Source organism: Rhinoderma darwinii, chromosome 7, assembly GCF_050947455.1.
Source record: "Rhinoderma darwinii isolate aRhiDar2 chromosome 7, aRhiDar2.hap1, whole genome shotgun sequence".
NCBI lineage: Eukaryota > Metazoa > Chordata > Amphibia > Anura > Rhinodermatidae > Rhinoderma > Rhinoderma darwinii.
The window spans coordinates 139,305,260-139,327,553 of NC_134693.1; the positions used below are offsets into that span (position 1 = coordinate 139,305,260).

Genomic DNA, 22,294 nt, shown 5'->3' on the forward strand with positions numbered 1-22,294 from the left:
GGGTGTTTGACAGCCGCGCCGAACATGGTGTCGTTGGCCGCGTCGCGACCGTGTCAGGGCCGCTCCTTGTGGCCTTACCCTGACACCCCTCTCCCTAGAATCTGCCGGGGTGTATATTAAGCGCTTATCCACACGTAACAGATTTGCTACGGAAAACTTCTGCAGCATTTACGCATCAACCAGCAAACAATCTGGGCCCCCAACCGTCACTTATTAGGGTGTATTCACACAGGCAGTTTATGATCAGGTTTTTTATGCCGATGATGTGGATCATAAAGGGGAAGTATAAAGGACAGATACTTCTTCTCTATTTGAATCCACCCTTGATTTTGGCTCCAAAAATGGCATAAAAAAACCTGCACGTGTGAATACACCCTTAGGCTACATTCACACGAGCGTGACAGATTTATGGCCGTGTAAAATCTGTCCATGTGCGTTGTGTATCAGCGTGCTTTGCGTGTGGCATGTGGGTTTTTTTTACGCACTCGCAAGCATTTCCTTTTTTTTTTCAATGTAATTGATGCGTAAAACACGGATATCACACGTATGTGCCTCTGTGCGCTGTCCGTGGTTTTCACGCACCCATTCACTTCAATGGGCGGCTAGGTGCGTGGAAACTCACCTATATAGGACATGCAGTGATTGTCACGCATGTGTGGATAGCCCCATTGATTTCAAGGCACAGCACACGGACGAGATGCACCACAACCGCAGCAATACGCTGGAAATTCGCAGGTAAAAACCGCACTTAATCGTGCGTTTTTCGGTGTGGTTTTAAAGTTTTGATGCGTTTTTTCGGCACGTTTTCATGCTGCGTTTTTTGGTGCGATTTCTCAGCGCGAGGCGTATACAACTCGCAAACGGAAACGCAAGATAAATTGACATGCAGATTTTAAAATCCGCATCGCAGGTCAATTTACGTGCAAAAAAAAAAATACTGCAGCGCGTACGTGAGATTTCCTGGAATCTCATTGTATTACGCCGCGGTTCTGCCGCACGCAAATACACGCGGCTAAACCGCACGTAATACGCCTCGTGTAAATTGACCCTTATAGAGGGCCCGGGGGTGACTCCGGTATAAGCACTGCTCCCTATAGAACTAGTGGAACCACAGATACCAGCATATCCTGGGCTGTGTGATCCCCTGCGCTCCCGGCACAATGTGGGTGTATTTAGGGCACACAATGCCGGTCTTGTTTGTGTCGATGTCTGGTCGGAGCTCGGGTGTGCGGGCAGCCTCAGGACGGACGGTTTGTTCTTCATTTGGCCACGCCCGGTTCTTGTTTGCATGGAGGAAACATCAACAGTGAAGTGTCAGCAAACAGCCCGAAGATGGAAAGATCCACAAGTCCCTGCCCCCCTCCCCCGACACCTGTGCTCCGCACCTGCGTCTCCGTTACTTCGCACTGAATTCCCATGCAGGTCCCTGAGCGACGTTCATACGTGTCCCTTCTATGATGTGCGCCCGCTCCGACCTGCCGTTGGTTTCTGCACAACCCAACCTCCGAAATCGAGAACCATTGACCGTGGGGTAAGAGATGGCGGCCGGGGCGTTTGGTAAATGCGGCGCGTGTGTTTTTTCAACTGTAACCTGTTTTGTAAATGCGACACCCCGAGCAGCTGAGGTTACCGCTGAAGTCGCGCTCCGCACATCTGACTTACAAAAGTTTTGGCGGTTTTTTTTATACAGAAAATGGCGTCCCACTACGTCGGGTACACGCTGGGGCAGCGCCTCGTTTCTCATTTAAACGTTTTGCCAACAAATGTGTTGAACGAAACCGTAATCGCTATCGAAAAATTCTGCCGTGAGTGGTAAGTGTAGGATGTTTCTAGTACCTTAAGCGGTTTGTGGAAATTGTGGCGAAACCGCGATTAAACCATGACAAAAATGCCGCGTGTGACTGTATCCTGACATATGGGACTAAATAACCGCAGAACCCGAGGGCTAACGCCATTTATTATGACCAGTTTCGTTTTTTTTAAGGATTTTGATACCACGTTCCTATCCGATTGGAATATGGAATGTGCGCGGTTAATGGCCGAGAAAGGTAAAGATTCGTATTCTAAAAAAAAACCTACAGAGACGGTAAATCCCACAAATCGGTGTCAGGGCTTGTCCACACTTTGCGGTATTGCTGCAGCATTGCCGTTAAAACTAGCAGACGTTCCGCTGTGGAAAAAACGCACCATTTCCGGCGTTTTTTACGGCGGAAAATGGTGCGGATTTTGCTGCGTTTTTCTCAGTGTTGGGGGATGGTGACCTCTCCTGAAAAACGCCGCAATTCAGTCCACTTTCCGCAGCAGGAACTGACGTTCTACGGTACGAAAAATACGCAGTTGAGTTTCTGGTGGGAAATATTACGCAGCGTGTGGATGAGATTTGTACTGTATTCTGCTGCATATTTTCCGTTTACAATTCCGGACGAAAAATACGCAGCAATTCCGTTCCGTGTGGACGAGCCCGAACGCCCCACGCACACGGCCATATTCAGAGTCCCAAATCCGGTGCCCGCAGAAAGCCCAAGTTTATAATGGAGGCCACGCCGCGGTGCAATGTGTGTGAAAAGCACCCGGCAGATTTACAGACCTGTTATAAGTTCTGTCGTTGGGGCGGTAAGAATATCGCTGCAGGCGGCACTTTTCTTGTCCTCTAATGTGGACGGAACTGCGATGCAGATGTGAACGCAGTCATACGGCTCAAAGCTGGCGTACATTTGTATTTCTGTACGTGGACAAACACAGACGCCAAAGACACGAGCGCCTCAGTATATTGGGCCCATTTTCTGCAAATGTAAATTGGCTTGACTGGCATTGAATCTCTCGTCCTAATTTTCCACATAAGGGGATGTTCACACGCAGCGTTTTCGGGCGTAATTCGGGCGTTTTACGCCTCCAATTACGCCTGAGAAGACGGCTCCATTACACCTACAAACATCTTCCCATTGCTTGCCATGGGTTTTACGATGTTCTGTTCCCGCGAGCCTTTATTTTACGCGTCGCTGTCAAAATACGGCGCCTAAAATGACGGCTCGTCAAAAGAAGTGCAGGACCCTTCTTGGGACGTTTTTGGAGGCGTTTTTCATTGACTCCATAGAAAAACAGCTCAAAAAACGCGAGTTGTTAAAAAAAAAAAAAAAACTTCTGAAAATCAGGAGCTGTCTTCGCCTCAAAACAGCTCCGTAATTTCAGACGTATTTTGCGTTTGCGTGTGAACATAGCCTAAGAGTGGACACTTGCAGTAAATCTGGAGGAAGCCGCAGGGAAATCCGCACCAAATCGTATAGTGCGGATTACCCTTCAGAAAAAGAGTGGAATGTCCATGTACCCCTGATCTCCAGCGAAGACGGGTCGTCACATGTGCCCACTGCAGCCAATCACAAGTGTCCACAGAGACTGAGGAAGGCATTGCCGGGGGGAGGTGAGTGTTGTACTTTTTTATTTTAAACTATCTGGGCGTGACGATTTTGCTCCAAATGCGCCGCAAAATCCGCAGGAATAAAAATGTGTGTGGGGTTTCTTCTTTCCAATTTAATTAATTGGGGAAAATCCGTAACAAAATTCCATGCGCTTTCCGCAGCGTAAGTGACAATCCGCACTGGAGGTGAGAAAATGTCTGCAGCATGTGAGAGAGTTTTGTTCAAGTCTCATCGACTTTGCTGCTACTGAATTCTGCTGCAGGTTTTCTGATCGCAAATACGGATGGCAAATCGGCGAGATGCGAACATAGCCTAAGGGCTCATTCAGACGAGCGTATAAGTCGTCCGTGTGACGGCCGTGAAAAACGACGGCCGTCACGCGGACACATGTATTTCAATGGGGTCGTAGATACGGCCATTGTTTCAACAGAGCGTGTGAAGGGTCCGTGAAAAAATAGGACATGTCCCGTTTTCTTGCATTTCACGCATTCCCTCCATAGACTGTGGTTTTTCACGCCCGAGGTTGCCAACGCTCGTCTCAATGTAGCCTAGGGCTACACTGGCCGACTAATGTGTATGGAGGTTTTGCGACCACCCTCCCTCCTTCCCTACGACAGATGTTGGGCAAAATACCACACTTGATCCATTGTTACCACCGGAGATAAGCGGCTGTCTGGCCAAGCATGCATGTGTATGGGGGGGGGGGTTGGGAGGAATCGGTGTAGGTTGATGGTTATTGGAAGGGTGAATTTACATGAGATTATTTGGCCGCACAGTAAAAAACGCATCAAAAATTATGGCAAAAACGCACGTGGTTTTACTGCGAAATGCGTCGGTTTTTGGACACGGTTTTGGCAGGTGAAACATTTATTTTACATGCTTCGCCTGAAAAATTCACACAGGAGCAAACTGCAACAATTCGTGGTAAAACCGCAATTTGTGCGTTGTTAGTCCCCCGCGCGGACAAAAACTGCTCATGTAAATGCACCCTAAGTATATGGGCAGCTTAAGACCGACCTTGTTGCCCAACCAATCAGAGCTCAGATGCCGCCCCCTCCCTGGCAGTGCCCAAATATAATGTAATTATCGTAATCTCTCCATTACAGGTCAGCGCGACACGTGACAGTCGGAGTGAATGGCGGATGTTCCCAGTGACGGCGCATTCTCCATTCTGTTCTTTTGCAGAGTGACACAAGGCTGGAGTTGTGTAGATGTGGTGTCACGACATTTGGCGATCGCGTGGCTGAGAATCGCTGTTACCCGGGGCCTGCTGAATCCCCATCGTTATTTTTGCATAAGCACTCGCTCATAAATAGCCGAGCGCACACGTCTAGATCTGTAAACATTGCGCCGCTTACTTTGGCAAGAAATCTGTTTAAACAACTGGGACGCGTTGAGGCATCTCCGTCGGCGCAGATAATTGGATAGAGCGCCCACGACTGACAGCTGTCGCGCCGACGCGAGGAATTCTACCAGGTTGTCTCAGTCCCTGATGTCTCCGAACGTTTCGTGTATTTCCACAATTCGAGGCGATGACCGGACGCGGTCACATGACCTGAGTACTGTCTATAGGGATTGTGATGTCATCACACAAAAACGACAACTATTGTATAATGACATCTGCTATTCGTACATGTACGCCAAAGCTTCGATAATGTTCTGTTTCATGAATCGAGTCTTCCTCTTAGGCGCTGAATTCAGTGCCTCTAGGGGAGAACTCGATCCAATATGGCGGTAAGCATAGCCCCCGTTAAAATGTATTGACACCGTATTTGGGATCTGTGCAATACGGTTTTCAAATACACTCAACGTGCATGAGGCATTAGGCTCCGATAGACAATACAGCCAAGCTGGAGTCATTTTTCAAAGTTGTGCACTAAAAGCAGAGCTTCAGTGTAAAGCATGGTGGTGGGACAGAGCAGCAGCCTGAGCCTCTGATGAAACAGAATGAGGATTTCTGACTCCTATAGACAATGCAGTTAAGCTGGAGTCACTGCTTACAGATGTGCCCTAATTGGCGTGGTGTTAGCAGGGGGGTGACCGCCACCGGACAGCCACGTTATTATGGTGGTGCCTGCAGGTAAAGGACAGAATCTGGTACATTATACATATATAACGTGTTTCCCTATGGAGCAGTGAGAACTGTTTGTACAGCTGAAATGACAAGGAGCGTCTCGTCCTGAATGACTTCTTAGAATATTAGGTGTTTTATTATTATTACAGATCAATCTGGTCAGACTCGTCCGGTCTGTACGCTGCGGTTCGTAGAAGCCCCGCCCATGTACGCTGCGGTTCGTAGAAGCCCCGCCCACGTACGCGTCACCATTCCTCAGACTGAATCAGCCGGGGTGAAGCATGCCGGTATACGAGCGTCCCTTAAATAGGAATCATTTATTTATCCGGCTCCTATAATAGTTTACACAGAATGAGGGCAGGAAATGACAGAGCGCAGCACATTTCTACACAGACGAGAGCGCCGTTTTTATACGGTCACATGATCGCGTGTAACGTGCCACTGCCCGGGGCCTAGAGTCGTCCTCTTTTAAAAATTCTGTTTCGCGGATTCCTAGATATGGTCGCCATTACAGCCCCAGAAGGGCTACATCCAGCTTTCTCAGAGCTCTGAATGGCAAAGCCGCCTACAATGCATAAGGCCCCATACAGACCACCGTAGTTTTCATCCGTAATTACGGATCAGGTTATTATGGGTGAAGTGGCGGACCCATTCATTTCTATAGGCCCTGGACACCTTTCCGTGCGGATGTGTGTCCGGGCTGTAGAAATGATCCGTAAAATATAGAACATGTCCTATCCTGGCCCGCTATTGCGGCACCGGCTCTATGGGATGGCTACAGATATTTACGGACAGTAAAAACCCTTTCGTTCTTGTGAATGAGGCCTATGAGACGTGACCATGAAACACAGTTGTGCCAGTCCAGCAGCCATTTTGTCGCCCGTCAACTAGTAATTGGTGACATAAGCCATAATTTGTTTAAAAAAAACGTAACGTGGGAGGCATCGCACCACTCGGATATCACTAGATGCGAAGCCGCATTCATTTCAATTCTGGTTTATCTCAAAGAAGAAAAAAAAATCTGCCGCCCGTGCGCTCAATATATTCAGGGCCCCTGAGAGAATCTGTGTGTGATCAAAATAGGGGACGAGCGTTGATTACTTTCCATCACACTCATTTATTTGTGTCTCTAGGGGTTTTACAAAAAAGGGTTTGCGTCCTTTACTGTGGCGGTGACGCCCCACCAGAATAAGCGCCTCTCCGGTATTATATATAGGCCCATGCCCGCTCTACCATGTGTTCGAATGGCGGAAATATGACGTGTATATGGGGGCTGTTCACCTCCATTGTGTCTGACGTTGCTGTGGAGAGTTATAATCTGGGTATATTACAGATTCCTGACCCCCCGGAACTGATAACGCCGCTCTCGCAGTGACCTTTGGTACACACGGGTGCGACTCTTTCCAGCGTTTGCAGCGCTGAAACGTTAAAATATACGCATCGGCCATTTTTATTCTTCCAGCGGGTTTATTTTTACGTTTTGTGGGTTTTCCCAGTTCACGGTCCGATCTGGGGTTCTGTAACCTCCCTATTATGTGTACAGGTCGGCGGCTCTGAGAAATCCCCCTCCGTTTTTTTTTTTCGTTTTTTATAGCTGAGGGCAGCAGCGTACACATTGTGAACGAGTCTTTGTACGTTTTCTGGTTGTGTCAGTGATTTATGCACTGCCGTCATCTTTGCTCGCGGCTCTGTCTGCGTGTGTGTTACATGAGACACCGGCCCCAAGATTTCCCAGAGATTGAATTGCCCGGCGTAACTGATACACATAATATTTGGGCGGTGGTTGTAATTTCAGGCGTAAATCCTGTCAGGTACATGGGATAATGGCTGCGTATTAGCACCCCCTAATTAATAAGAAATGGGGGGTAACAAAAGGGTTGAAGCAAACCTGACCATCTAATTGCCCCCAAAAAGAGACGCCCTGGGTGACTGACTAAACTACGACCAGAACTTATTCTTGTTTTTTAGGCAAAATCCGTTTCCTCTTTCTTCTTCCTTGTTTCTTATTTTAACCCAGAATTTCACGCCACAGAATCGAAACCATTTTCAGTCATTGCGTAAAACTGTTCCCAACTAAATTACAATGCGTAGTTCCTGATTTTTTTTTATTATTTATTTTTTTTACTGGAAAATCGACAATTGTCACTTCCCCTCCCCCGCACGGTGGAGAAGGGGGCATTCGCTCTTAGGCTGGGTTCACACGCCCTATTTACGGACGTAATTCGGGCGTTTTAGCCCCGAATTACGTCCAAAAATACGGCTCCAAGGCGTCGGCTAACATCTGCCCATTCATTTGAATGGGCTTTACGATGTTCTGTGCCGACGGTCATTTTTTTTACGCGCCGCTGTCAAAAGACGGCGCGTAAAAAAGATGCCCGCGTCAAAGAAGTGCCTGTCGCTTCTTGAGACGTAATTGGAGCCGTTTTCCCTTGACTCTATGGAAAAACAGCTCCAATTACGTCCGTAATGGACGCAGCGCAAAACGCCTCAACATGCCATTACGTCTGAAACTCCGGAGCTGTTTTCTCTTACTTTTAATGCAACATGGTCTTACATTTTATAATCGCTCGTAATGGTTTTTTTTTTTCTCGTTTTAATTACCCCCCCCCCCCCCTCCATATCGTATTTCCATTCAGTATTGAGTCGCCAGAGGTATTACATTTGTGAAGATTAACTTGTCAGTAAGTGCAATTTTTTGTTAAAAAAAAAAAGCAAAGCCCGCAGGCTTTCCATCGACATCCATCTCTACACGCTGTGCCTGCCTCCACAGACATGTCATCTGTGAGATTAGAGGCATGTGCCCAGCCGTGAACACGCATCTCATTAACCTTCCATTTTCTACTTTCACTGCTTTTATAGAGAAATTCTTTTTATTTTTCTACCTTATTTCTTTCATTAAGGCGCGCCATCACCCTAACAGTGTGGAGGACGCCATTTTAGGAGCGGGTGAACCTTTTTTTTATCAGTGTGAGACCTGAGGCACTTTACACCCTGATGAGTTTATTGAGCTAAATGTTGGCCTAGTCCACTGAATGTCGTATGCTAGATCCCCAGTGACTGGACCAACTACTAGTAATATTGTTTTTATCCCTCAAAATGGCAGTTTGTCTAGTACAGGCCTCACAGAACAAAATGGCCCATGGCAACCAATCAGAGCCCATGTTTAATATTCCCAAGGCTAGTTCGAAGATAAAAGCTGATCTCTGATTGGTTGCTATTGGCAACCAGGCATCTGAGGCAGATTTGGTATGTGAGGCCCTAGGCCTCGGTGCTGTTAGAATATTACCACAAACCATTGAAAACGCTCCAAAGACCCACTGGTTAAACTCTTGTTTTATATATGGGGAAGCCGATTAGCACTGGTTTCTTTTATATGTGGCATGCTTCATCGAGTGCCATATTACAGAGGTCATCTCCCCTAGAAGGAGAATATGGAGCCTAATGGGGCACACTGTGTGTCTATGGGTCTGTAAAACAGACCCATAGTAACTAGGTGTGCCGCCATACAGGCTCTGCTCGAACGGCAATGAACGAGAATGGGGGTCCCGGAGTGCCCTATGTAAATAATAGTGGTACTGCGCATGCTCGGCCACTCCTCCATTCACATAGGCCACTCGGGGACCCCCGTTGTCGGGATAAGCGGTTGATCCCCCACTGATCAGACATTTATCACCTATCCTGTGGATTGGTGATAAATGATCGTTATGAGAAAACCCCTTTAAGAATCGTTTCAATCCCACATAACTGCGTAACTTTTCAGGACCCTGGGAGAGCTGGGTTACATTCCCTATGGGTGGACTAATGGTGCCATATTGGTTGTCACCCGGATTTCCTAGAAACCGATATTACATAGGAACAGTAGAATAGAACATTTACAACATGACTGAAGAGGCCGACACAAGGACGTTTTTTCTTTTAGGGGGCATTGCCCTTTACGATTGCCATGTTTGTCATGGTCCCGCCACCTTCCATGTGCGCCGTTATGTGCTGCCTTTGTCCGCAGTGATTTATGGCCGCTGACAATAAGGTTGGTGGAGATTGGATGTGTGCATTAGATTAGACATCAATGGGATCTCGCTCTAGTGTTGACTCTCTGAAGTAAATATACACCACCTGTATGTCGTGTCATCTGTGCCTGACAGACCGCCATCGCAACTGTATACAGCACTCGTACTAGGGCTGGGCAATTAATTAATGGAAATTTAAATTCAGCGCAATTTATCAACGTCCTCTTGCGAATTTCGGTTTTATCAATTCTTTTTTCCCGGTTTAAACTGTATCTGCATCTTCAGGACGCAGATACCGTTGAATCCAATGGTAGAGTCGGGGATCGTAAGGTCCCTGCTCTGCCATTCACTATGTATCGCTGGACGCGAGGCAGTGACATCATCGCGCCTGACTGCGCCAAGTTGCACGGACCGGAGGAGTGGAGGAATCTCCTCCAATCGTCATTGGAATGGGATTAGGTGAGTGTGTATTATTTCATGCACTATTGGGGGCAGCTGTGGGGGGCTTTATACTGTGTGCGGTGCCGTTATGGGGGCATTCTACTGTGTGAGGGCAGCTATATGGGTAAATTGGTTATGGGGGCATTATACTATGTGTAGGCAGCTATGGGGGCATTATACAGCGGGTGGGAGTTATGGGGACATTATACAGTGTGGAGGGAGTTCTAGGGGCATTATAATATGTGGGGGCAGCTATGGGGTATTATGCTGCGTAGGGAGCACTATGGGGGAAATATACTGTGTGGGGACAGTGTTAGGGGATATATTATATACAGCAGGCTCAGGGGATAAATATTCAATGGTGTAGCATTCAAAAAGGGGCGTGGCCAAAATAATCGTTCAGTAATCGAGGTTACATTTTTCAATAAATCGTGATTTTGATTTATGTCGTCATTGCCTGGCCCGAACTCCTACACCCCGCAACTAAATCTCATGAGTAACTGATGTATACCTAGTGAAGAGTGCAGGACAGGGGAGCGGTGTATATTTTTGGGTCCCGGCAGGGGTGCTGTGTATATTTTTGGGTCCCGGCAGGGGAGCGGTGTATATTTTTGGGTCCCGGCAGGGGAGCGGTGTATATTTTTGGGTCCCGGCAGGGGCGCTGTGTATATTTTTGGGTCCCGGCAGGGGCGCTGTGTATATTTTTGGGTCCCGGCAGGGGCGCTGTGTATATTTTTGGGTCCCGGCAGGGGCGCTGTGTATATTTTTGGGTCCCGGCAGGGGCGCTGTGTATATTTTTGGGTCCCGGCAGGGGCGCTGTGTATATTTTTGGGTCCCGGCAGGGGCGCTGTGTATATTTTTGGGTCCCGGCAGGGGCGCTGTGTATATTTTTGGGTCCCGGCAGGGGCGCTGTGTATATTTTTGGGTCCCGGCAGGGGAGCTGTGTATATTTTTGGGTCCCGGCAGGGGCGCTGTGTATATTTTTGGGTCCCGGCAGGGGCGCTGTGTATATTTTTGGGTCCCGGCAGGGGCGCTGTGTATATTTTTGGGTCCCGGCAGGGGCGCTGTGTATATTTTTGGGTCCCGGCAGGGGCGCTGTGTATATTTTTGGGTCCCGGCAGGGGCGCTGTGTATATTTTTGGGTCCCGGCAGGGGAGCTGTGTATATTTTTGGGTCCCGGCAGGGGCGCTGTGTATATTTTTGGGTCCCGGCAGGGGCGCTGTGTATATTTTTGGGTCCCGGCAGGGGCGCTGTGTATATTTTTGGGTCCTGGCAGGGGAGCTGTGTATATTTTTGGGTCCTGGCAGGGGAGCTCTGTATATGTGAAGCTCCATATTATCACTGGGTGTTTTTTTTTTTTTCGGGAGGGTCGGTGAGGTCTGTGTATTGTGGCAGAGCAGGTAAATTGCAGGTGTGTATTGTCAGGTATTGTGCGTTCACTTTCGGGGTAGGTGTTCTTACTCCAGGATGTTTACACTCAGGATTTGCTGTTTGCCCGGGGCGCTGGGCCATGATGTGTCCTGGGGGGGCGGGGGAGTCATTTCCTTCTCTGGTATCAGCTGTCACCACAGTCACTCCCCGCTTTGCTGCTTTCATGCCATAAACATGAGCTGTGCGCTCTGTCACCATGATGTCATGAGAGAAGTTTCTTTTAACCCTTTCACTTCAGGGCAGACATTAACCCTTCAACACTTCTTCCCAGCCCTTCTAATCCACGACGTTTACAGGTAAATATTGCGCCCAGAATTGGATTAACGACATGGAAGTTAATCTTCTTTGTGTTTCTTTGCAAAGTCTCTGGACCTAATTCATGAAAATCTCCTGCCTGAACGACATTGCTGCTGACACAAAGACTAAGATAATGATCACATCGAGGAAAGAGGGCGAGCCGCAGCAGAACTACAAGTGTCAGCATGCCTCCAGTCAAAATATATACTTTGTCACATTCTCCAGTGCTGAGAACCTCCGGAGACCTTTACATCCATATGTGTGACTGATATCAGCTGCTCCTCTTATAACGCTTCTGTGCTAATATAAGCTGAACACTTTTAGGTGCAGTGGCCCTTTAAGAGATGGCGACTGGTCATCTGCAGCTGCTACAGAACTTGAGGTTTGTGGTTGTCAGTCACTGCTGCGCTTCATGAAATATGTTGTGAGCCGGGGTGGCTCCACCACAACAGCTGAGGACTGCGGTAACATCTTAAATGTCCAGTCCACCCTTTAAAGGAATTGTCCAGTTTAGACAGCCCATTGTCGTACACCCTATTAGGGATTTCTGAGGTAATGGGGGGGGGGGGTCCTCTGTTCGGGATCCTCATCTCTTGGTCAGAGTGGAGAGCGGTTACGTAGAGCGTCTCTCTCTCTGGAGGACCTGTCCTGTATTACACAGACCACTCGATATGAATGGACACTGTGTAATGCTTCATTTCTCCTGTGGTGGCGCTGCAGGAATATTAAATACTTACTGCCAGGTGTCCCCACAGATTACAGTTGATCGCTGGAGTCTCAGCAGGGGGACAATTTGTGATTGTTTTAAGGGGGTTTAGCACAGGACGATTATCAGGCAGATGAGTGTTCATATAGCGCTTGTTGCCGATAATTGCCCCGTGTAAAAAGGGCAGCGATCAGCAGATGAACGAGCAAACACTCGATCATCAGCTGATCATATTGTTTTAAAAAAAAAAGTCAAATATTATAGTTGTCGGCAGCGAATCTTGGTGTGTAATCAGGGAGACGTTCTGCCGACATGATGATAATGTATGGGGACGAGCGATCGGCGTAATGACTGCTCGTCTCCATCCGTAGCTCCATGTGACAGGAGCAAATGAGCGCCGACCAACAATGTCTCATTGATCGGCGCTCGCTGCAGCGGCCGGTGTAATGGGGCCTTGAGTCTGGGTTCACACAGTGCGTTTTTAACACGCGTTGTTTTGGTTGATGAACTCGCATGTCTTTTAAATGGGAATTCAAGTACCAAAACAAAAAAAAATATGCATGTTAAACAAAAAAACAAACGCACTGTGTGAACACAACCTAGCAAGTGGGGATTGTCTAAAGCGGAGAACCCCTTTAATGGCAGAATTCTGCTAGCAGAGGGCAGCGTTCACACTTCACCAGATGACGATGCTTCCACTAATTATGCTGGATCTTTAGCGATGCCTCCTCACGGGCGATCAGCGTGCCGCATCAGGGACTGTCAAGGATGTTGGAAAGGATCCCGGAGACAGGGTTTTTTTTCAGTCCGCAATTGTTGATGGCCGGTTACACAATTTAAAAAAAAAAAGAAAAGCTTGATCCGAGATGGATTGGCAGATGCACAAGAATGTGACCGGCTATGCACACAACGAGGGCCCTCTAGACGACGACAAAATCTTAATTTAAGAAAATCGGGTCAAAACCAATTGAACTCCGACCCCCTAAGTGGCACAACTGTGTTTCCATTGAGAGCTTTTGTAAAACTACTCCTCCCAGCATGCCCTGCTGGGAGTTATAGTTTCACAACTTCTGGAGAGTCACAGGTTGCAGACTTAAAGCCGCGTGGACAGGGTTTCCGTAGACGGCAGCCGGATTATGTGTTGCCTGAGACTTCTGAATACAAGGCACATTGTTCCTGCGCATTATATAACCCTATACTTGTTTCCATACTTTGCATAACTGGATTATACCCCGGAAATTAATCCCGCTATCACATGGGAACGTACATGGATCAGATTAATAAAAATGAAGTTTATTTATTGTGTGTGAGCTAAACACCCTGGACTCCAGACTCACACATTTTACCTGCGCTGACACATTGTAACAAACTATCAGGACAGGAGAGAGATTTGTGGCGCTGGTGTGTTTAGCTCACAGAGGCCGTGTAAACGAGCGCCGATCAACCAGACAGCTCGTTGATCGGCGCTCGTTTGCTCCATTCACAAGGAGCTTTGTTTGGGGATGAGCGATCGTTACTGCGTTCGCTCGTCCTTATACATTTCTATCGCGTCGGCAGCGCGTCTCCCTCAGTAATGTGTTCACGTGAACGCTCATTTGACCGATAATTGGCCGCGTAAAAGGACCTTATGACTGGACGCAATCGTAGCAAACCCTCAGCTGTAAGAAGTATTAGGTCTGCACAGGTGTTCAACTTCTTGATGTAAACATGAAAGGGATGGAACATGAGGGTGTTTGATTCACTGACGCCAAACAGAGATCTTGAAAATGTTGAGGAAATTAAACCAGCGCTTCGTCCTGACATGTCTGGATGACCTGTGTTGAGCTCGGTTCACACAGTGCATTTTTAACATGTGGTTTTTGTTTTGGTTGATAATTTCTCATTGAGAGACATGGAAATGATCTAACAAAAAAACGCACAGTGTGAACCCAGCCGTAAAGGTGCAAATCCCAGACACGTTGATAATTTTGCTGATCTGACCCCATCTGGGCGTCTCTGGTGAAGTGATAAAACTGCAGATCTAACGATCACTTCATCCGCTCAGGATCGCTCCAAATCTCCCATTAATGAAACTGTAGCCCAGTGAATGGAGCCAGCGCTGATGCTCCTAATGCGGAGATCGTAAGCTCTTTGGCCCAGAGTTTTGTTCCGTTTCCGCTTACGTTTTAGATTTTCTATTGACTGTTCAGTAAGTTCTGACTCATGTGATAGTGAAACTCGCTGTGATCTCTCCGGGAAACAAAGGGTTACTTCACCTCTGGCCCGGGGGCGGTCCCGCCTCCTGGGGAGGGGCCAGGAGCTCATCCCTGATTGACAGTTTCAGGTGGTGAGATACAAGCAGCTGAGGGCTCCGGTATGCAGCAGCCGGGACACCCGATCCTGAGACCACACACAGGAGGTGAGGAGCGGGCAGTGCCAGCAGGAGGGGGCACCAGTATATGGGGAGTGTGAGGATCCTGCAGCCTGTATTACTCTGTGATTGTGATCAGTGTGGGCTGGTTGTGGCAGGAGAGGGTGAACATTGATTGTGCCCGGGGACAGTGAATAGCATGGCATGAGTTACTATGCAGTGATTGTGCCCGGGACACTGTGTGTAGTAATTGTGTCTAGATCACCGTGGTCAGTGTGTGGCAGAGTCACAGGGATCAGTAAGTGCCACCGTTGTACCTGGGTGCCCCTAACCAATGTACTGCCATTGTGTCAGGGTAACTACAATGGCAGCACAATGATCAGTTAGATGATGCTGGCCATTGTGCCCGGGTAATGCTGATCAGCGTGCTGTGATTTTTGTGGGTAACGCTGATCAGTGTGCTGTGATTGTGCCCAGATGACGCTGATCAGCGTGCTGTAATTATGCCTGGGTGACGCTGATCATTGTGCTGTGATTGTGCCCGGGTGACGCTGATCAGCGTTCTGTGATTGTGCCTGGGTGACGCTGATCATTGTGCTGTGATTGTGCCCGGGTGACGCTGATCATTGTGCTGTGATTGTGCCTGGGTGACGCTGATCAGCGTGCTGTGATTGTGCCTGGGTGACGCTGATCATTGTGCTGTGATTGTGCCCGGGTGATGCTGATCATTGTGCTGTGATTGTGCCCGGGTGACGCTGATCATTGTGCTGTGATTGTGCCTGGGTGACGCTGATCAGCGTGCTGTGATTGTGCCCGGGTGACGCTGATCATTGTGCCCGGGTGACGCTGATCGTTGCACTGAAGTAGTAAATATTTTATGCCGCACTGAGCGCAGGTTCTATATTTCCGTATAATAAATGGCGTCTGTTATATTTCTATTTATTTTTAAATAAACAATTGGTATTAATGTTAGAGTTCTCCGGCGCGGCGTTACACTATTCCGAGGCCGCCATAGAAGAGTCCGGTGTAAGATCATCGCCCCCTCCTCTCGAGGACTCTATTAGGGGCCCCTTCGGTCCATTGTTCTCCAGGGAGCCACTACCTCTAATCCATCCCGCAGCCTCCTGACCACTGACCACTCTGAGATTTAGGATTACACTGGGGTGGAGAGGAGAAAATCCCCCCCCCCCCCCCCCTGCCGCTAATACAATTACCGAGACGTCTCCTCTGAGGAAACCGCACTGTTAACCCCTTCTCTCTCGGAGATTGACCAGCCGCTGGCTGCGGAATCTCCCTGGCTTTCCTAGTCATGACTGGCGCTGGGGGAGGGCACTTTTGTAATTGGCTTTAAATAGATAATTTCCCTTTCCTGGTCTTCATTTATTTCATGTACTGGAAGTGCCGCATCCGGAGAGTCTGTCCTGTCACCGTGTCTGTCCGACTGACCTGGAACTAATGATCCCAGCATTGTCTGAAGAGAAAGGGTATTGCTGGGGGTTGTAGTTCCATCCCTTTACCTGTTGTCTGACATCGCCTGTACGAGTCGTCCTTTTCTATCGAGTTATTAAAAATGCTATTCAGTGGTTCATTAGATATATCAGTCTCTGGGAAAGCTGGGTGGCAACCAGAATGGCCATCATTACCGCTCACTCAGCTTTTCTAGAGCTCTGTAAGGCAAAGCTTCATAGTTATGCAGCAATATGGCGGATTTCTGACAAATTAGGCAGATTTGCTATTCAGGGTTGTGGGAAAGCGGCGGATTACCCCTGTGAAGGCGGCCATATTGGTTGTCGCTTAGAAACCGCTATAAATAAGGCCGGATATAATTTGTTGTTCCTTTTGTCTTTAACAGCTCGATCGGTTAGAAGGTGGAGGACTCTCGCAGGTGTCCAGTATGGTGTCCTCGGGGGTGGACGGCATGTTGGACACAGTTGACGAGACGCCTGACCCCCAGCGGACCAAGGCGGCCATTCTACACCTGCAGCAGAAGATCCTCCGGCTGACGGAACAGATTAAGATCGAGCAAACGGCCAGAGACGACAACGTGGCCGAGTACCTGAAGCTGGCGAACAATGCGGACAGACAGCAGGGCGCGCGGATCAAGCAGGTGACCTCTCCATGGAATAATGTAGTGTATACAAAACCACATAACCCGCTGCACCGTCCGGGGCAACTCTTGGATTATCCAGATTAATGTCCAGTATCTGGACCTCCAACAGTCTGGAAAATCCCCTCTCAGCGCGACCAGGGGTGCCAGAATATCGCTGGGACTTCTAATTAAGGCCCTTTTACACCGGCCGGTGCAGCGAGCGCCGCTCAATGAGACCTGGTTGATTGGCGCTCGTTTGCTCCTGTCACATGGAGCTATGGATGAGGAGGAGCGGTCGTTACTCCGATCACTCGTCCCCATATATTATCATCATGTCGGCAACCGGAATATTTGACTTTTTTTTATAACGATACGACCAGCGGATGATCCAGCGTTTGATCGTTCCCCTCTTTACACAGCGCAATTATCGTCAATGAGCGTTATATGAACGCTCGTCTTCACGACGATCGCCTAGTGTAAAACCCCCTTAACGCTGTAGGTGTGGACCAGTGTATCAGGCCGAGGCCACATCCCTGATGTCCTAGTTTACTGGTAGAGACGACGCAATCCTAAAGTTTCCATGGTATGTGATGGCAATAAACTCCGCCAACACTTAATACCACCCAGAATCCCACCAGTTTTGGCCAAATTATTTTAATAGGTGGGATATTGGGTGCCATGCTCCACCTGGCGCCACTTATCTCTCTGGGTTTCAAGCTGCCCAGTCCTTTCTATTAGGGTATGTTGACACGGCAGCGTCCGTAACGGCCAAAATTACTGGGCTGTTTTCAGGAGAAAACAGCCCCGTCATTTCAGCCGTAACGGCATGTGCAGGCGCTTGAACGCCGCGTCCATTACGGACGTAACTGGAGCTGGTTTTCCATGGAAAACAGCTCCATTTACGTCTGAAGAAGTGACATGACACTTCTTTGGCGCGGGCGTCTATTTACGCGCCGTCTTTTGACAGCGACGCGTAAATATACGCCTCGTGTGAACAGACAAACGTCAGCCCATTGATTTCAATGGGCAGATGTTTGTCAACGCTTTCAAGCCGTAATTTCGGACGTAATTCTAGGCGTAAAACGCCCGAATTACGTCCGTAATTTGGCCATGTGAACATACCCTTACATTCTTGTTTTCCTGAATGTGGAGGAATCAGCAAAGCTCTCCTGTCCATGGATTCAGACCGAAATTAGTCAACGGGGAGACTTGATATAAGCAGTCAGGATACTCTGAGCAGGTCACACACATTAGACAGAAACTTCCAAAAATGGTGTAGAAATACTTAGTGGACGATTGTTCATGGCGTCCAGCACAGATGGCGGCTGAGAAGTCGCACGGTCACATTGGACTTTTCAGCTGCAATCTTGTGTCCCATTTTTAGAGAATCCTCTGTGAGGTAAACACATCAGCAGCAGCAATTTGTCTCCTGTCCTGATACTTTGTTACAATGTGTCAGTGCGGGTGAAATGTATCGGCTTCTATTCCAGACTGATTTCTGATCATTTTAGGCCCTTTTCACACACCGTTTTTTTGCAGGTGGAAAAATCTGCCTCAAAATTCCTTTAGGAATTTTGAGGCAGATTTTGACCTGCCTGCACTCTCTTTGTCTCGTTCTTTGCTGCGTTTTTCGGCCACTGCCATTGAGCGCCGCAGGCAAAAAAACTGCAAAAAACGATTTCTCTGCCTCCCATTGATGTCAATGGGAGGTCAGAGACGGAAACGCCCGAAGAATGGGCATGACTCTCCTTTTTCCCGTGGGTTTTTTTCCACTCGCGGGGAAAAAACTCCTCCGCCTCCCATTGAAATCAATGGGAGGAGTTTTTCGCCCGTTTAGTAGCGCAGTTTCTGCGTCAAAAAAACCTTGTGAACAGGGCCTAAGGGTATTATGTCACCAGCTTTCCTGCCGCCATCCTCCGTCAGACAACGGACGTTTTGTACCAATTTCTTAACTTCCTGACTTTCTTTCCTTCCTCAGGTGTTTGAGAAGAAGAACCAGAAGTCTTCCCAGAACATCCTCCAGCTGCAGAGGAAGTTGGAGCATTATCACCGCAAGCTTCGCGAGGTGGAGCAGAACGGAATCGCTCGTCAACCCAAGGATGTCTTAAGAGAAGGTCTGAAGGGCGTCGGGGCCCGAGTCACCGGTTTCAGTGAAGGGGTGGTGGACAGTGTTAGGGGTGGACTTTCCAGTTTCTCCCAGGCCACTCACTCGGCTGCAGGGGCCGTGGTGTCCAAGCCCCGGGAGATCGCCTCCTTGTTACGGAACCGTTTTGGCAGCAGTGACAACATTTCATCCTTGGATGATGCCACCGGCCTGTCTTCCACACAAGAGGATGGACCGCAGCATGGGAAGAGCCTGGCACCTATGAACATGTTTCAGGCTAGTCCCAAGTATGGGAGCGAGGAGGACTGCTCCAGCGCCACCTCGGGCTCACTGGGCGCCATCAGTACTAGTGGGGGGCCTGGCGGGGGAGGAGGGGGCAGCTCAAGGACAAACACCTTGGATATGCAAGGACTGATGGGATTTGAAATGGTCATTCAGGAGATCCAGGAAATGCGGGAAACCCAAAGCCAGCTGGAGGAATCTCTGGAAGGATTTAGGACTCAGTATCAAAGTGACTACTCCTTCATCCTCCAGTCACTACAAGAGGAAAGATACAGGTGAGTGACGGCAGGAGGAGCTCATTATACACCTGGAAAGAGTATCACCCTAATGTACTCCCTGCACCATATGTCCCCAATAAGATGGGGACAGTGACCCATCCACTCGTGGTGTTAGTGAGGACTGTGGCTGCATGTGATGTGGGAAGGGAAATAGAGCAGGATCCCCCAGCTGCACAGAGTATTTCAGACAGTGAGTGGAGAGTTCTTGCTAGTGGTCATATTCTGAGAGTACATAGTGGTGAAAGAAGAAGGGTCCTCCAGCAGCACAGAGTATTTCGGACAGTGAGTGGAGAGTTCTTGCGAGAACTCATATTCTGAGAGTACATAGTGGTGAAAGAAGGGTCCTCCAGCAGCACAGAGTATTTCAGACGAGTGTGCTGATCATAAACTGAGTTACATAGTGGAGGACGGGTTCTCCAGCAGCACAAAGTATTTCAGGAGAGTAGTGTGCTGCTGTTGTAAAAGTTGCATAGTGGAAGGTGCAACGTCCTTCAGCAGCACAGAGTATTTCAGGAGATAGGTGTGTGCTGTGGGTTTTTCATGTGCATTTTTATGAGTAGATGACGTGACTGCTGCAGATGGTCATAGAGGTGCATTCATGTATATAAATGTGTATATACGGCTGCCACTCGTCATCTCTGCGGTTAATCAGCAGTGCGTAGTCTTGTAATGAAGCTGTAAACGCCGCGTTCACCTGTGATTAATCCTGTAATTAACGTTACATAAAGTCTCGGGGTTCTGTTTCACACCCGACACATGATGTTCTGTGTAATCTCGTACTGGACTGTTCTCTTAAAACCCACTACAGCCGCAGAGATCCGACCCGATGTCCCTGTCACTAAGGCAGCACGCGTCCTCTTCTCCAGACCCGGAATGGACTCCTGATTCATTTAATAAGAATATGGGAACGATTATCTGTGTCCTACTTAACGGGATCAATTATCAGCCTTAGATTTATGTCCCTTTAAACGGCTTTTTATTATGCACAAATAGGTATTCTATGTATTTAGCCAGAATAGCTCAGTATTTACAGACGGAAAGTCCAGAGTTTTATTCCTGAGTAGATTAAGTCAATGTAATAATTTTGTAATTTTTTTATTTTATTTAAATACATAATTGCATGAGTACGAATCACACACAATGCGCAGCATCATGTAGTTCGGACCTGTGAATATGTGGAGTCGGAGCTCCACCTAGTGGTGACTTACAGGAATGACAGATAACCTGTCACTTAGGGATGGATATGATTGGTCTCCAACCATTGAAACCACAACTCCCAATATTCCCTGACAGCCTTCAGTAATTGATTAGCGAGTTGATTTGTACTACAACCACTATTATTATGTATTAGGCATTAAAACTGCCAGTAAAATCCGAATGAAATCTCTTGCCCATTGTGTACTATTGGTTGGTGAATCTGCGGATCACGTCTCTCATCTCTCTCGTCCTGTTCTTTTTCTGATCAGATGTGAGAGACTCGAGGAGCAGCTGAACGATTTAACCGAGCTTCACCAGAACGAGATCCTCAACTTAAAGCAGGAATTGGCCAGCATGGAGGAGAAAATCGCTTACCAGTCCTACGAGAGGGCGCGAGACATACAGGTGAGGACGGGGCGGGCTGGACGGAGAGCGGTGATGGGGATAGACGTTCTTTGCTTACGTTATCTCAGGGATCTTTAATATTATTGATTAGGGCTGGGCAATTATCTAAAACAAAATTATGATTAATTGAACATGTAACCTCGATTACGATTATTTGAATTAATATTTATCCCCTAAGCCTGCTGTATAGTACTGTATATAATATACCCCCTGACACTGCCCCCACACAGTATATTGCCCCATCGCTGCCCCCACACAGTATAATACCACCATAGTGCTTCCCACACAGTATATTGCCCCATCGCTGCCCCCACACAGTATAATACCACCATAGTGCTTCCCACACAGTATAATGCCACCACACCATATAATGTTCCCCATAGCTGCCCCCACACAGTATAATGCCCCCATAGCTGGTCCCAATAGTGCCTGATAAAAATAACAATATACCTAACCCCGTTCCAATGAAGAGTGGCGGAGATCCCTCCGCTCCTCAGGTCTGTGCAGCTCGGCGCGATGACGTCACTGCCTCGCGTCCGGCGACACATAGTGAAGGTTATAGGAGGGACCGGCCCCTGCTCTACCATTGGATTTATCTGTGTCTACGTCCTGAAGACGCAAATACAATTTAATTCATAAAACCGAAAATTGTAAGATGACTTCGATTAATTGCGCTGAATTTCGATTATTTTTTTTATTTAATTGCCCAGTCCTATCATTGATCCTCGTCTGCTGCGGCTGATGGTTTAGATGTCAGTGTGAACCAGGAGGAGATCTTGTCATTTTACAGTCAATGATCTCTGCAGTAGGTCAGAGCAGCAATGAACACGAGCAGCCACGTAGTCTGTATAGAAGGTCAGTCCCTATGGAGTCGCACAATCTACGAGTCTGAGATATGAAGAACGGTGCAAATGGAAATTGGAGCCGTCCCCAGAGCAGCTCCGCACACCCCACTTTGCATTAGTTTTTATCTATAATTCCCATTAGACTGGCGCTGGCTCCGGGGAGCTGCCCGCATAGTGTTTGCTTCAGTATCCAGAACCGTTCATTTATTAAAGGGTTTCTGGTTTTCTGAATCTGAATTATTGTATATTGAAAACTTCTGCAACTTTCTAATAGACTTTTTGTATTACATTTCTCACCATTTTCAAGATCTCTGTTTGTTGTCATTAAACGGTAACATTCTTGTTTATATTCAGAGGCTGAAAACCCGTCCT

At 48.0% G+C, this 22,294-nt stretch overlaps 1 protein-coding gene across 3 annotated transcripts in view; it reads left to right on the forward strand.

The window, feature by feature from the left end:
• TMCC1 (transmembrane and coiled-coil domain family 1) overlaps window positions 1–22,294 on the forward strand; it is a 99,604-nt gene that overhangs the window by 73,416 nt on the left and 3,894 nt on the right. For all 3 annotated transcript variants that reach the window (XM_075831838.1, XM_075831839.1, XM_075831840.1), the window contains 3 exons: window positions 16,575–16,829; window positions 18,790–19,472; window positions 20,942–21,077. In XM_075831838.1, coding sequence (XP_075687953.1) covers window positions 16,575–16,829; window positions 18,790–19,472; window positions 20,942–21,077 — 1,074 coding nt within the window. The remainder of the gene's footprint in view (window positions 1–16,574; window positions 16,830–18,789; window positions 19,473–20,941; window positions 21,078–22,294) is intronic.